This window comes from Ornithodoros turicata, chromosome 2 (assembly GCF_037126465.1).
Source record: "Ornithodoros turicata isolate Travis chromosome 2, ASM3712646v1, whole genome shotgun sequence".
In the NCBI taxonomy this organism is placed as follows: domain Eukaryota; kingdom Metazoa; phylum Arthropoda; class Arachnida; order Ixodida; family Argasidae; genus Ornithodoros; species Ornithodoros turicata.
Genome location: NC_088202.1, coordinates 90,660,123 through 90,676,684, shown reverse-complemented (window position 1 = coordinate 90,676,684; position 16,562 = coordinate 90,660,123). Strand labels below are relative to the sequence as shown.

The following is a 16,562-nucleotide window of genomic DNA, read 5'->3' as shown; positions in this document are numbered from 1 at the left end:
GCATAATACGCTGTTCTGAAGACAGACGTGGTGGGAGTTTTTAGCGAAAGCCACCATGCCCGCCCGTGATTTCGCCTCTTACAGCCATTGGAAGGCGCTGCGTGCTAGTCGGACATACATAGTTAAACGTTTAGGAACTGTATGAGCACCATTGGGTACCCAGAATGACAGAACAACAGAACCGAAGCAAGCATCGAATTAGTACAGAACACGAAGGAACGGCTAACGAAGGAACGGCGGTGTATGAACGAATTTGACAGGTAATTATAATTTCTACACCTCCCAGTGGGAAGTGTTTCTTGAAACAACCTATAGCGTACGCGAATGAGCCTAGCCGGTGCAAGATACCACCCGCTACCAAGGGAAAAGGCAGAGTATTTGTGCCAGGGATTGTTCCCGGAAACAAAAACGAAAAAGAGGAACGGTTTCTTTCCGAATTCCATCGAAAAAAAAAAAAAGGAAACAGAAACACAAATATTTTCGTTACCAATACCAGAAACCGAAACAGGCACGAAATTAGAGGAACAGTAATCATAACGAAAACCTGTTTTCGGTCCCGAGTTATTCCTGAACAAAGCAATCACTCCAATTTCTTTTTTCTACATTTGGTGTTCACAACGTATTACAGCCAATTAGAACAAAACACATGACAAGTGTGAGTGTTCGCGACGTGAAGCAAGTTCAGTCGTCTCGGAAGCCAGCGAGCAGTTCACATCCGGCTGTGGAAGCGTACTCTGGACTAGACAGTCCAATGTCGTGTTGAATGCGTGTGGGAATTGAACGCCACCATCTTCCTTCGTCTATTCGTACTTTAAGTACGGCACGGGGGGTAATGCCGTGAACATCGCGTTGCCTACATTGGGACAGCCGTTATTTTTTTCGTTTTTTTTTTTTTTATAAAACGGGTACGGAACCCGAAACAAAAATAGCTGAGAAACGAAAACAGAACCGAAACATCTACTTTAGGAATGGAAATCGAAACCGATACCAAATTTGATCGGGAACGGAAACAATAAGCGGAGATCTTCAAGTATCAGAAATGGAAACGGAAACATTATTATTAGAGATGGGACGAATCCAGAATTTCTCGAATCCGAATCCGAATCCAAGGAAGGTTCCACGAATCTACGAATCTTACGAACCTCGAATCTTTCGAATCCTTTCTTCAGAAAGAGTTTAAAAAGCCAGGGGGAAAAAACTCTTCTTCTTCTTCTGAAAAGTGCTTTGAAGTAGAATTTGATATCTTTGTTTAACAAAAAACAAATTTCCGGAGAAGACCTACCCACCCAGTCAGTACAAATTGTTGCAGTGACATTGCACCAATATTGCCATTCAATATTGATGTTATGTTGCTAATGGCCGCTTTTGTTAAGTTGTAACAGTGTTATTGAAACAACATTGGAAAAATGTGACATTGCAATGCTGATGTGACATTGCTAAAGACCGGCTTCGTTATTTTAGAACAAGATTACAGAAACAACACTGCAAAAATATGATACTGCAATGTTGATGCAACATTGCCAATGACCAATTATTTTACAGTGTAGCAACGTTGCAAAAGCAACACCGGAGGAGCATTACAGTCTTGGTGATATATGTGCAAGTGGGCAGAGTATGCTTACATGTTCAGTAATCGTCCTGCTCCTGGGCAGACTTCAGGGGAATGGTGCCGACACTCGTCTGTAAAACCTACCGGGATGCATTGGGAAAACCACAGACAGCACAGTCAGGATTCAAACCCCTGCTACCTCCTAGTATTTGCACGGTAGGCGATGATTCTAACCACTATGCCACGCGAGGGCATATAGATGCTATAGAAGAATGCCATATCGAGGGTCAGCGCGCATTCACATATGAGTGCTTTTTCTATCACATCACCATCACCATCATCGCTGCAACACTTCAACGTTAAAGTAACATTGATGCAACACATTTGCAACATCTTGTGCTGTCTGGGATATACTTCTTCCTATATGTAACTTATTTAACATGTTGTTCATTGACTACAGGAAATACATAAACTCAGGAGTCTAAATTCTCTCCATAAAACTAAGAAACGTTGAATATCGGAGCTTAAAGAAGTATGGAAACGATCGGAATAAAATATGACGAGAGAAGTAGAAATTAAGACTCTGAGCCCTGTGATACATATTCGCACAAAAAGTTTGAGCGTAGCACAAAATTGTTGCGCGCGAGGGAGCTTTGAATATCGCGCCAGAAATGCCCCCTCACTCGGCTGCCAGCCGCTGACGTCATGTGGCCGCGCCGTCTTTTTCTTTCTTTTTCGCGATTTCTCCGGCGTCGCGGCGCAAGCAAGCCGACAGAGCAGGACGCGTTGTTGTTCATCGGACGTCGTGGAAAGGACAGGTGATGAACTGAACACTCTTTAGGCGACACGTCTGCTCTTCTTGATGAAACGTTTTATGGAGTTGGAGCCTAAGCTCCGCCAGCTTCCATTTCGCCACACAAATGTCCCGGAGTCTGGTAAGTGATGCTGCTAAGTGTGAACCATTCGTATTGAAATATAGTGCTTCTTCTTGGTTACAAATGCATAATCATGAAGACGCGGCGCAGTGACCAGTGTTTTCATTTGAAGAGGTCGTCAATCATCATGACTTCTCCGTGTTGTGGTCAACACTATGGGCTCTGAACCGCATGGACACTGGCATCTCTGAGGCGAAAGAGCGGACCACTGATCTCTATGTATAAAGGCTGGATCGCGCATGGGAGAGGGGCTCGTGGGGGAGAGGCGTGCCTTCGGGCCGCCATGTTGGTGGGCCCTAAAGTGCTGTGTGTGCCCATAGAAAACAATGGGAGGCAACAGAGATTGTGAGTATTTATTGCGCTGCAAGCATTGGTCGTTGTTTGTCATGACACAATTTTGTAAGGTGCCAGTATACTGATGTATCCTAACAGTGTTTCACAAGTGTCCTGCCGTTCGATTCTTAATTACGTTATGTTTTTCATTCCGAAACTAGACCGTCACTGCAGTGCAGCGCTGGGGATTGTACTACAGCACGTTTCCCAGCCAATATTTCAATAAGAAACGACTTGAGGTTAACAACAACCATGTATATAATATCCCGTACTGCGTTCTGGACAAAAATTGTTCCATAAAGAATGGTCCGGGAAAAGATATACTCGCATGGCAGAAAGAGATCGTTCTGTAGAATCACAGCCGCAATGTTTTAGCCGTGTATGCGTTTAGTATGATTTATATCAAGCATCACCTTAGAAAGAGTCTTTTAGTAAACGACAGCGGTGCTTTGCCTCGCAAATATGGACACACCGAAGCAGCCCAAATAATTACTTCACGCAATTAGATCACACTCGTTAGGACAGTTAATCAGGTAGTGATGTAAGCTTCATCAATTAAGTTACTTAGAAAGTGGTAACACCTGCTTGAGACACAGGACTCATCTCTTTTTGAAGTACAGCCCTTTATGTTTGTTTGCTTCTTCCTTTATTTGTTCTGATTATTTGCAGGCGCGATTGCGCCAAACTGAATGTCCTCCTCCAGCACTCACGTGCTTTTGTTGAATACAACTGCAGCGTGAGAAAAGCTGCTTGGGGACGGGGTCCTGCTATCCAGTGCCGACTTTGTCATGCTTGTTATGTGGAGCATGTTCCAAAAAATGCAGCTCCACGTATGGTCTTCAAATTGCAACAGGACTATTTGGAGCTTGAAACAGTTGTGATTTTGTCATTTTGGCCCTCGTGTACTCAGTCTGTGAAACGCAAACAAAAAAGTCTAACACGATATGCTTTTGTAATGAAGATCACTGATGATGAGTGAAGAGAATATACGAGTTCAAGTTTATTCAATATTTTATATCATTCATTATATTATTCAACATTTTATGTCAAGTTTATACAACATCGAGTTTATTCAAGTTGAAGATTTATTTCTTGCACTTATGCGTTTCAGGATACAATGAACGTGCAGGGAGGTCGCAAAAGGCTACATTTATTGTTTTGTGACCTTACTACAATGGCAATATATATCTCAGGAATGACAATGTACACGTACATTATGCAAATTTGTTGCACCCAATTTTCATACATGCTGAATTTTAAATTTTTGTTTTGCTGCCTATGTGTTCAGTGTATTACAAATTGCTTAATGCAAACAACACTTTGTTAGTTTCAAGCTTTTTGCTCCCATCTAAGATATTCCTATCCTGGAGGAACTGCCACTTCGACACCATAAAATATTCAGTAGGTTTCACTCTGGCAGGCCCTGCCACTGCAAATTTCCTGAATTGAAACCCTTCAAACTGTGTCATAATCTTAAATACGTCAATATTTCTGCAAGTAGTTGACATGCTGGATGACACTCCCCCTGCAGCTAAGGCAACTACAAAGAGTTCCAAGAGGCCGAAGGTAAACCTACAGCTGCATGAGTGTGATCAACAGTAGGGCATTCTCAATAAATAATTTTCTTCTTATAGTGTACATGTGCATGCCTATTAACTGGAATAATTATCACTGTTCCCTGACAAGTTTTAATTTCTGAGAGTGTACTGTAGAGGCTGCTTAGATCTACAACAGTTCATACAAGGTATTATATACTGTGAATGCCTTAAAAAATCCCATGTGACACATATGCCTTTACTTTCTGGAGGTGCTGTGGTAGTCAAAGTTTGTGGGCATTACGCAGGTTCTGCACCCATTTCTTGAGTATGTCGAGGCAGCTGTGAAGTAACCTGCATTGATGATGATTATTCCAATTTTTATGGTGCATCGACAACAAAGGAAATAATACATCAGAACATTGGTTTGGGTGCAACCAGTTAAAAATGAATATGTTGTTTAATAAATGCATTGGACAAATGTTAAAACATCAGTTTAAAACATGGTTTACAATCCCAGTATCTTCTAAAAATTAAAAACATTAAAAACTATTCTACAAAGAACATGGGGAACTCTTCTAAAAAGAATTATAATCTTTAATTATTATATTCCTGGGTGAAGGAGCCTAAAGTGTAAGGTGTGTTTCTGATGTGAACATGTAAGAAAATAAGCAAAACTCAGAGAGGCTAACCACAGTGCGTGCACTGAGGTTGTTCCTTCCTGTAAAGTAGAAACCAGTGGATGAGGAACGTGATACTTACCTGTACACCCAGCCGTATCACACTGCACAGATTATTCACTAGGTAGCCCCCATGACGAAACCTGTATTGAGAGACCACTTTTGCCTTAAAAACTGCTACAAATAGCACGACACGCTACAAATTATTACTATCGTAACAAGCTGACGATCCAGCTCAGACACAAAGGCGTTATTCAAGTCGCGCCACACCACCGTTACGTAGGATTCTTTGTCAGAAATCAAACCAAGGCACAAAACAATACCAATAGATGAAAAATTGTGACAATCGTGGACTCATGATGACGTAATACCGAACTTGTGCGCGAAGGTAATTCAAAGAAATGAATGTGGCACTTGCCTCCGCAAAGAACACCGTGTACCATGCTAGCAATGCATGCAAAAAAGCGCTCGAGTGCTCGCACATATATTGATGACAACACTACCTGTGTAGTGTAACATGTTCTTTCAAGCATATTATGCACTCAAACTGTATTTGCCGCCGGGTAAAATGCAAGTGTGCTCGATTGAACGTCGGAAGAGCGATCAAGCAACCTGCATCCAGTGTTCGTTTTGGGCAAAGAAACACTTCATAATGGTCAAGTAAATATACAGAATGGACGCCTATTTATTCCTTGAGGAAGAGTGACTCACCTGTATAAATTTAGGCCCTGTAACCCTGCCAGTACGGTTGGTACGACCGTAATTGCAAGAAGTTGCCATGATCGCTGCGGCGACTGTTGTGGGTACAGTAAGATGGCGGCCGGTTTCTTCACGCTCGCGCTCCCTATCCGCCATCCAGCCTTTTACAATCGAGATCAGTGGAGCGGACCGATGAATGCATAAGCTGTGTAACATTGCGCTTACCCTATCTTACTGATATCAGGAACGCAACGTCTCCACAAGCACAACAACACGGATACCAAAATAAAGTTAGTAGAGTTCAGCTGTTAGCGATCTGTGGGAAACTCCCAAACATGGCCAAATCAGCGTTTTCTTTTTTAAATGGTTATACGAAGCGTACAACAATGGCACATGGAATAAATCTCCAACTGACAGGAATGTATTTAGTCGTACTATATGTATGCTGCACACAGGCACAATACTGTTCACTAATTAACGACACCTCAGCACAATCGGAACAGAAACCACAACCTCGTACGATCCACCTGAACCCGGGCCCATCACGGCAACACAGATGGCCTAGCCACACCTTTTACACTGCCCGCAGTCTTGCTTTATGCAAAACGTACGAGAAAAATCGCGTAAGAACGCAAGTGAATGACAAACGCAAATAAATAGCAACAGCATCTCAGTCGGTAAGTCGCCACGATTCCGGAGCTAGCAGACGATGCTGGCGGGGAGCGGACGCTTCCGGCAACCAATGAAGTGCTCGGCCGCCTGACGTCACCACACGCCAGACTCGGCTTGGGGGAGACTGTCGCCGCGGAGCGCATTCTTGCAAACTAATTTTCTCAGGAAATTCGCGCTTTTCGAAGGAAATATTTTGCATGACAGTTTATGAAGGTAGTATGTTCATATCAAGCGGTGAAAAACATATGTTCCAAATGATTTCCATGCTCCTTTAATGCTGTGGTTTTTGCGAGCCCTGGGGCCGCCGGCCAAGCAGGCTTGGAGGCTCAGATTTTAACAAACGTGGTTGGGGGATTCGGAAGATTCGATTCGCCGTTTTGGGCAATGGGATTCGAATTCGCGAATCTCGAAACCCTGCCTAGGATTCGAGGATTCGCGGATTCGGTTGGCACATCCCTAATTATTATTTTTGGCAACGATCCCTGATTTGTGCAACTATTTGCGTGTTCACAGAACGCCCCTTATCTAGTGATGTTTGCTTGATTCAGAAAGCTCTCAATTCATGAATGATATAATGGCTATTGTCTTAGATCTGTAAACAAGTCAAGTGATGAATTCATGAATATACAATGGCTACTGTCTTGGATCTGTAAACATAAGTCAAGTCAAATGGCTGCAAAAGAGTCAAGCTGGTGCTTATTGCTGCATAAATGAAAGACGAACAAAGATTATTATTCCATCCAACGCATCCATCCGACGGGCGCGCCAAGGTTTGAAATCGGGACTCTACACTATGCGATGCTGAGAGCTATAGTGCTGATAAATGCATGTCAAATTGCGCGATGTTCATGGATTTACCTCATTCGGTCACATGCTCTATTAAAGCAGATCCTAACAAATACCTACTCCAGCGCATTTTCCTCTGTCAGCAGCGTGGTAAACCACACTAACCCCTAACCTATTCCTACGTAGGCAACATCCACAGGTGTTCCTATTTCAGCCACATGGTATATCGAACTAGCCCCAAACCTATTCATACGTAGGCCACATCCACGACTTTTCTTATCTCAGTCGCATAGTATATCGAACGAACCCCTAATATCTTCCTACGTAGGCCACATCCACGAGTGTTCATATTTCAGCCGCATGGTATATCGAACTAACCCCTAACCTATTCCTACATAGGCCACATCCACGAGTTTTCTAATGTCAGCCGCATGACATATCGAACTAGCCTCTAACGTATTCATACGTAGGTCACATCCAGAAGTTTTCTTACCTCAGCCGCATGGTACATCGAACAAACCCCTACCCCATCCCTACGTGGGCAAAATCCACGAGTTTTCCAATGTCCGAGCCGCATGGTATACCGAACTAACCCCTAATCTATTCTTACGTAGGCCACAACCACGAGTTTCCATGTCACCCGCATGGTGCATCGAACTAACCTATAACCTATTCCTACGTAGGCCATATCCACGAGTTTTCCTATCTCAGCCGCATGTTGTACCGAACTAACCCTTAACCTATTCCTGCGTAGGCAACATCCAAGAGTTATCTTATCTCAGCCGCATGATATCCGCGAGTTCTCGTATTCTAGCTGTATGGTATATCGAACTAACCCCTAACCTATTCCTACGTACGCGACATTCATGACTTTTCCTATTTCAGCCGCATGCTATATCATACCAACAACTAGTCTATTCCTACGTACGTCAGATCCACAAGTTTTCCAATGTCAGCGCCATGGTATATGGAACTAGCCCCAAATCTATTCCTACGTAGGCCGCATCCACGATTTTTGCAATGTCTGCAGCATGGTATATCGAACTAGCTCTTTACATATTCCTACGGAGGTCACATTCACGAGTTCTCTAATGTCAGCCGCATGCTACATCAAACTAGCCCCAACCGTAGGCCACATCGAGGAGTTTTCTTATATTCGTCGCATGATATATCGAACTAACCTCTAATCTATTCCTACGTGAGCCAAATCCACGATTTTTCCAATATCGAACTAACCCCTAACCTATTCCTACATAGGCCACATCAACGAGTGTTCCTACTTCGGCGGCATGGTATATCGAACTAGCCTCAAACTTATTCGTACGTAGCCCACATCGACGAGTTTTCCTCGTTTCAGCCGCATGGGAAATCGGACTAACCCCTAACCTATTCCTACGTAGGTGACATCCACGGGTCTTCCAATGACAGCCGCATGGTATATCGAACTAACCCCTAAGCTATTTCTACATTAGCAATACCCACGAGTTTTCCTATTTCAGCCGCACGGTATATCAAACTAGCCTCGAACCTATTCCTATAAGTATGCCATATCCACGAGTTTTCCAACGGCTGCCGCATGGTATATCGAACTAGCCCCTAACGTATTCTTACGTACGCTACATTCACGAGTTTTTCCCGTTTCGGCCGCATGGAAATTGAACTAACCACTACCCTATTCATATATGTAGGGCACATCCACGGGTTCTCCTATGTCAGCCGCATGATATATCGAACTAGCCCCTAACCTATTCCGATGTGGCCACATCCACGAGTTTTCTTATCTCAGCCGCATCATATATCGAACTAACCTCTAAATTATTCCTACGTAGGTCACATCCATGAGTTTTCCAATGTCAGCCGCACGGTATATCGATGATGATGATGATGATTGAAAGAAAAAAATGGGCATGGTATATCGAAGTAGGCCCTAACCTATTTCTATGTTGGCCACATCCCGGAGTTTTCTTATATCAGCCGCATAGGAAATCGAACTAACCCTAACCTATTCCTACCTAGGCCACATCCACGAATTCTCCAATGTCAGCCACATGGTATATCGAAGTAACTCATAACCGATTCCTACGTAGGCCGCATCAATGAGTTCTCTAGAGTCGGCTGCATGGTATACCGAACTAGCCCCAAACTTATTCCTCCGTAGCTCACATCCACGAATTTTCCTATTTCAGCCGCATGGTATATCGAACTAACCTAACCTATTCCTACATAGGAGACATCCACAAGTTTTCCTATTTCAGCTGCATTCTATAGCGTACCAATACCTAGCCTATTCCTACGTAAGCCAAATCCACGATTTTTCCAATGTCAGTCGCATTGTATATAAAACTAACCCCTAACCTATTCCTACGTAAGCCACATCCACAAGTGTTCCTATTTCAGCCGCATGGTATATTGAACTATCCCCGAACCTATTCCTATGTAGACCACATCCACAAGTTTTCTTATCTCAGCCGCATATATATATATATGATACATCGAACTAACCCCTAACCTATTCCTACGTGGCCCAAATCAACGAGTTTTAGAATGTCAGCTCGGGTGTATCGAACTAACCCCTTACACATTCCAACGTATGTCACATCCACGAGTTTTCATATTTCAGCCACATGGTGCATCGAACTAAATCATAACCTATTCCTATGTAGGCCACATCCACGAGTTCTCCAATGTCAGCCGCATGGTATATCGAACTAGCCCCAAACGTAGGCCACATCCATGAGTTTTCTTATCTCAGTCGCATGGTATATCGCTAACCCTAACCTATTCCTACATGAGCCAAATCTACGATTTTTCCAATGTCAGCCGCATGGTATATTGAACTAACCTCTAACCTATTCCTACGTAGGCCACATCCACGAGTTTTCTTATCTCAGCCTCATGGTATATCGAACTAACCCCTAACCTATTTCTACATTAGCAATATCCACAAGTGTTCCTATTTCAGCCACATGTTATATCGAACTAGTCTCTAACCTATTCCTACGTAGGCCATATCCACGAGCTTTCCAATGCAGCCGCATGGTATACCAAACTAGCACCTAACCTATTCCTCCGTAGGTCACATCCACGAGTTTTTTAATGTCTGCCGCGTGGTATATCGAAGTGGCCCCTAACTTATTCCTAGGTCACCTTCACGAGTTTTTCCTGTTTCGGCCGCTTGGGAAATTGAACTAAGCACTGCCCTATTCCTAACTAGGCCACATCCACGAGTTCTCCAATGTCTGCCGTGTGGTATATCGAACAAGCCGTTAACCTATTCCTATATAGGCCACATCCACGAGTTCTCCATTGTCAGTCTTAGGGCATATCGAACTAGCCCGTAACCTAGGCCACATCCACGAGTTTTCCTGTCAGCCCCATGGTGTATCGAACTAACCCCAAACATATTCCTACGTATGCCACATCCAAGAGTTTTCCTATTTCAGCCGCATGGTATATCGAACTAATCCCTAACCTAATCCTACGTAGGCCACATGCACGAGTTTTCTTATCACAGCCGCATGATATATCGATCGAACCCCTAACCTGTCCCGACGTAGGATACATTCACAAGTGTTCCCATTTCAGCCGCATGGCATATCAAACTAGCCCCAAACCTATTCCTAGATAGGCCACTCCACGAGTTTTCTTATCTCAGCCGTATGTTATATCGAACTAACACCTAACTTATTACTACGTAGACCACATCCACGAGTGTTCCTATTTTTTGCCGCATGGTATATCAAACTAACCTCTAACCTAATCCTACGTAGACCACATCCACGAGTTTCGCCCGTTTCACCCGCATGGGAAATCGAACTAACGCCTAATCTATTCCTACGTAGGCAACATCCACGAGTGGTCCTACTTCAGCCGCATGGTATATCGAACTAACCCCTAATTTATTCCTACGTACGCCACATCCACGACTTTTCTTCTCTCAGCCGCGTGATATATTCAATAAACCATAACCTATTCCTACGTGGGTCACATCCACTAGTTTTTCCAGTGTCAGCCGCGTGGTATATCGAACTAGTCCCTAACCTATTCCTACGTGGGCCACATCCACTAGTTTTCCAATGTCAGGCTCACGGTATACCGAATTAACCCCTAACCTATTCCTACGCATCTAGGTCACATCCACGAGTTTTCCTATGTCAGCCGCATGGTGTATCGAACTAACCCCAATCCTGTTGCAACGCAGGCCACTTCCACGAGTTTTCCCCATTTCAACTGCATGGTATATGGAACAAATTCTGACCCATTACTACGTACGTACGCCACATCCACGAGTTTTCTTGTGTCGCATCGAACTGACCCCTAATTTGTTCCTACCTGGGCCATTTCCAGAAGGCATCACTACTTTGGCAACATCCATAATCTTTCCTCTGCCTGCTGCATGCTATTCAAACTAACCCATGCCATAACCTATTCCTACGCAGGTCCGGTAGGTGAAGTTACTTCTGGAAAGGGTGAAAAACTGGGCTGTTTGGTGCCTAATTTTTCACTGTTTCATTTTCCACAGGGATTTTTATCCATTTTAAAATTACCTCTTTCTGTCGCATGCTGCACCGGACTAACCTCAAGCTTATTCTTAGATACAGGCTACTTCCACGAGCTTTTCTCTGTCAGACGCGTGTTAATCAAACTAACTTCTAGTCCATTAAGCAGTGGTATTGATGCGATACAAGACACAACCTGACGCAGACAAGCACTTAGTCTAGTCCATTCTATCCATCATTATCCCAATCTATCCCTCGTCCATCATTCCATCATTTCATTCTTATTGCATCCCGTGTAATCAAAATGGCGCTCTGTGCCTTGCGCGAATAAAAAAAGCACCCTTTCCATTACTACGTTGTCCCTCGGTGCCTTTTTTCATGTCATTTAAGTACGTAGGCACGTAAGAAACCGTATTTGTAATAGCAATTTGCTCGACCTACCCCACATTTCCATATCTGCTTGAGCGTCACTAGTACCTTCTCGCGGACGAAAGTTTACATCTCATTACCCAGAATGATGAACTATATCTGTGACAGCATCGCACGAAATTAAATCAAAAGCTCCGCTCGCATTAGTTCATATAACAGGCTATTTCTCTGTTATATATGGTCGTACGGCTCCAGATATCGCCTCGTCATAACACCTTGCACAGTGCGGCCCAGAAAATGAGGAAACCTGCAGCGGTACCCAAGACAGCATTTTTTTGTTCCCATCATCATCATCATCACCACCATCATTACCAGCATCACCAACAACCGCCACCCAATAGAGAATTTTGCCGCACTTCGCATCCGTTTTTCGTCCACCAAGAGACAAAAGTACTCGGACACAGGAACTCCGATATATAGGAGCTATATACGCTACAACAAAACTGCGTACAAAAACCTGGGGTTCTGTTCACTGTAGGCACGCCATACCAAAGAATGCGATGTCGTGGCGGCTGGCTTTTTCGGGCTTCCAAGGATTCTCCTACACAATCACGGACATAACAAAACAGGACAAAGTGTGCTTTAGTTGCTTCTTTCAAATAGGATTCCATACATTCAACAGAGTTCCGTACATCGAGAGCTACGTTAGCCACGTCCTTCTGTAAAAGTACCTCACACACTTTCAAAGCATCAAAAAATTGCTATTATTCTTTCGGAAAATCAACAACACTTAATTGTCGTTTTTGTTTGTACTACACATCATTATCATTATCCGTGTAACGCAACCGGTAAACTTCAGGGCAAAGATTTTACCCACTGTCTCATACCCTCGCATGAGCTCTTGAAGCACAATGGGCATCTCTGCAGTAGCTGGGGTGAGTACTTCTGCTGTGACTTCAAGCGACTGATTACAAGGTCAGCAAGCCCCTGAAAATAAGCAAAAGCCCCGCGTGCCACGTGCCAGACATGAATTATCCCACTCAGATATGCCTTATGCGATTATTTTAGGCATAAGAAAACTATACAAATAGTTTAAAATGGTCTCACTTATAGCAGACAGTGGCGCAGACATGTATACGGTTCAACGACTTTCAACATTTATTTTTGCGTTTACAAACTGCAATTTTATTCAGTAAACTAACCTGAATAAATGCTGGATGGTCATTCGGAGTAGGGGTCCGTCGAAAGTTCACTATTCCAGCCTAAATAACACAACAGAACATACGGTGTAATATTCAAAACAATCAGTGCGCTTCACGAAACGCCCACGTGCACGTAAAAGCTTACAACTCAGACGTTGCCATACCAACCAGCACTGGACAGCTGTTTTGGGCATATTGGGCCATCGTCAGCAGTGTGCAAATAGGCAACGTTTGAGTGGGTGGCGTCAGAAGGTCACGCACGACGTGATGTCCTCCCTTCAGGGTGAGAACCTCACCACTGAAAGCCCTGTGCAATGCCAGTGAAGCCTTGGTCTGCACAGGGCCTCCAGTTGAACAAACAAAGGGCTGTTCATTGGCACAATATCTTTATAGCATCATTTCTTCTTCTTACTTACCTTCTCTGCAACATCTTTCAGTTCTATGTCAATATCTCCAAGCGTTTCAATGTGTTCATTCACGAAGCTGACTGGCACAAGAAGAACATGTTTCTGGCCCTTTCTGACTAAGGCTTTCAAGGTTTCTTCTGCTGTGGGACGTAGCCATGGCAAAGGACCAACCTGAGCAAAAGGTAATGACATGTGTGGGAGATATTTCATCGCATATTCCAAATCCCAAGACTGAAGAATATTTTCAAAAGCTCGCAAGTATTGCAATAAGTATGAAATCCAAATTATGTGCAACTACGGAGACTAAAGATACGTTCGGATCTCGGCAGGTGGAAGAGTTTTCCAGTCAACTTCTCCCCCTGCACAACGATACAAGAGTGGGGGTAGCATATACTGGATATACTTCTGGTAACCGGTCCATGATACTTGAAGGATTGTTGTTGCGACAGCAAGGAACATGAGTTAAAACTACTGTACTGCTATTTGTGTCGTTAACTGCTTCATTTTTCTACGAAGCCTGGGACTGTGCTGTCGCCGATGCTAACGAGCAGAAATAGCTCAGGCTGACAGGTTTATTGAAATGTCTGTTCGTGGGGACGTGCATTAATTTGATAAGCTGATAAGTAAATAAAAAGATGGAGAACATGAATTCGGCACCCGATCAATTCTGCAACTAAAAAAAAAACAAATGCAAAAAAAGGAGAAAGAACATAAACGTGTCGTAACACACGCACCCACCAAAACGTAGTCGCAGGGCCACATATATATACAAAGCAATAACGTGCGCGCGACATCAACAACAGCGCAATAGCAATAGCAAGGATATACGCTACAGCGGCAATAATCACAACATCACACACCGACAGCGCACAAAACCTAAGAAACGGATTCCAAAGAACACTGTGCAATAAAATGCAGAAGCGCAGTTAGAGCTACATCCCTCTTGCTGGAGGGCAAGACAGGTTTACCCAGACAACAGACCCTTTACAATGTCAAGGGGTCTACAGGCCAGTCGGTCGAGAGCGGCCTTTAATGAAGAACGTTGGCAAGCATATCTATTACAATTGATAAGGATGTGTTTTGTGTCCTCCGCAACGGCGCACGTTAAGCAGTTCACAGAGTTGACTCTTCCAATTTTATGAACAAACTGACGCCCGTACGGCAGAAGTGATTGCACCGGGCGTGTAAGGCTTTGTGGGACACTGAACTTCAGCTCCGGATCTATTCGGCGAAGAAGACGAGTAGACGAAGATAAAACGGGTTGAGCTTGATTATCTAGCCACTGCTGCCGAAGGATTGTCCGTGTGACGGGTCTCCACAGGTTGTTCGCATCTCCCTTTGAGCATGGCACAATATATTGAGCTGAGGACAGATGTGCTATGTCCGCTGCATCATGTGCAGTTTCGTTGCCGCGGATGCTTGCGTTTCCAGTATCCACTGCAGTATGCTATTATGACCAGTGCTATTGTAGGTTTCTGGTAAGTGACGCGGATCTGGTTTACAATGGTGGCAAGACACCCCTTTGTCAAGAAAGACAGTACGCCCTGGAGACCAGCTTTTGAATCACTGTAGATAATCCATTGCGCAGGTGACAACAACAACAACAACAATAAATGAAGAAGTGATGATGACATGGGATGTTTGCATGGGATGCAGGTGACAGGTATGCGGTCACATATTGCATAGCAAGCTGGGCAGTGACTAATTCCGGAGCCGTCGAGGATGCTCTATAAGATAGCCGTACCATGCCTTCTGTGTTGTGCTGGGGCACGATAAACGCGGACGCACTGGCTGAGTCTGTCGTTGAGCCGTCGGTGAAGATTGCAGTCCTAGTATGGTGATCCTCCATCATAGCGAAACAATACTGTTTTTGCTCCACAGGAGGGAAGGCTGACCTTTGGCGATGCACTCCAGGCACAGTAAGACTAATACTGGGCATTCTCAGCGTCCATGGAGGGTGCATGATCTCTGGTGGTGTCTTTCGTTTTGGTAGGTTATGCAGAACTGGAGTGAGCGTCACGAGGAAATTAGAGTTCCGAACAGGGCAGCCTTCGCGCCAACGGGTGCCCATGGAGCGGCATGCGCAAACGAACGTAGTGTCGCACTGTCTCTTGCATCCTAAGCACAGCCAAGGGAAGTGCTTTCGCCTCTGTCGTGGCTAGAACATTGGAAGTTGCAGTAGGAACCCCAAGGCAAATATTCAAACTTTTTGCTAGGACGCTCTGAAGTGTTTCCTCTGAAGTGTCGCTGATCCCATGTAGAACCGGCAAATGGTATGTCAGCATCTGACGGATTTACGTTGTGTGTACGCAGAGTAGAGCCTTGCCCGACAAACGACGAAGGATGTTTGTACGAGCATCGCCTCGATCCTTTAGATATTTGATGCCAGCAGCCCACGACAGCTGTGCCTCAATGATTATCCCCAAGAAGCGGTGGTGGGATACTTTTTGTATTGGCATCCGTTGAGGCTCAGCTGAAATTTTTTTCAGTTCTTCCCCTCTTTTCTTTTTATTTCCTATAGTCGTGACGATGCCCGCTCGTGTGCGTCCAACAACGGCAAGCTATTTCGCCTCCCCCCCCCCCTTTTCAGTTTTATTTTATTTTTTCGCATGAAAGGGGAGGAACACAGTCTTTTCGCACAACACATTCATTCCTCGCTCTGTTAAAAACCCGACCGTGCAGTGCAGTGCAGTCTGGAGCCTCCGTTGAAGTGCAGGTAATTGTACCGCTGATGACCACAGGCTTATATCGTCTGCATAGATACTGACGTGCGCATTCTTTATCAAATATTGCTAGAGAGTAGCGAAGACCAGGTTGAAGCGCAGAGGCCTCAGAACTCCTCCTTGACGGCACTGGAGAGGTAATGCCGGTCACTATCCCCGTCATTATTCAGCAC

At 44.3% G+C, this 16,562-nt stretch overlaps 1 protein-coding gene across 1 annotated transcript in view; it reads right to left on the bottom strand.

Annotated features, from left to right (window-relative positions):
* Positions 1–12,680: 12,680 nt before the first annotated feature.
* Positions 12,681–16,562, bottom strand: part of LOC135385763 (ferrochelatase, mitochondrial-like) — a 37,284-nt gene continuing 33,402 nt past the window's right edge. Inside the window, exons 9-11 of the mRNA XM_064615264.1 lie at positions 13,676–13,837; positions 13,260–13,319; positions 12,681–13,044 (exon numbers count right to left, since the gene is read on the bottom strand). Of these exons, the coding sequence (XP_064471334.1) occupies positions 12,913–13,044; positions 13,260–13,319; positions 13,676–13,837 (354 nt within the window). The 3' untranslated portion in view covers positions 12,681–12,912. The remainder of the gene's footprint in view (positions 13,045–13,259; positions 13,320–13,675; positions 13,838–16,562) is intronic.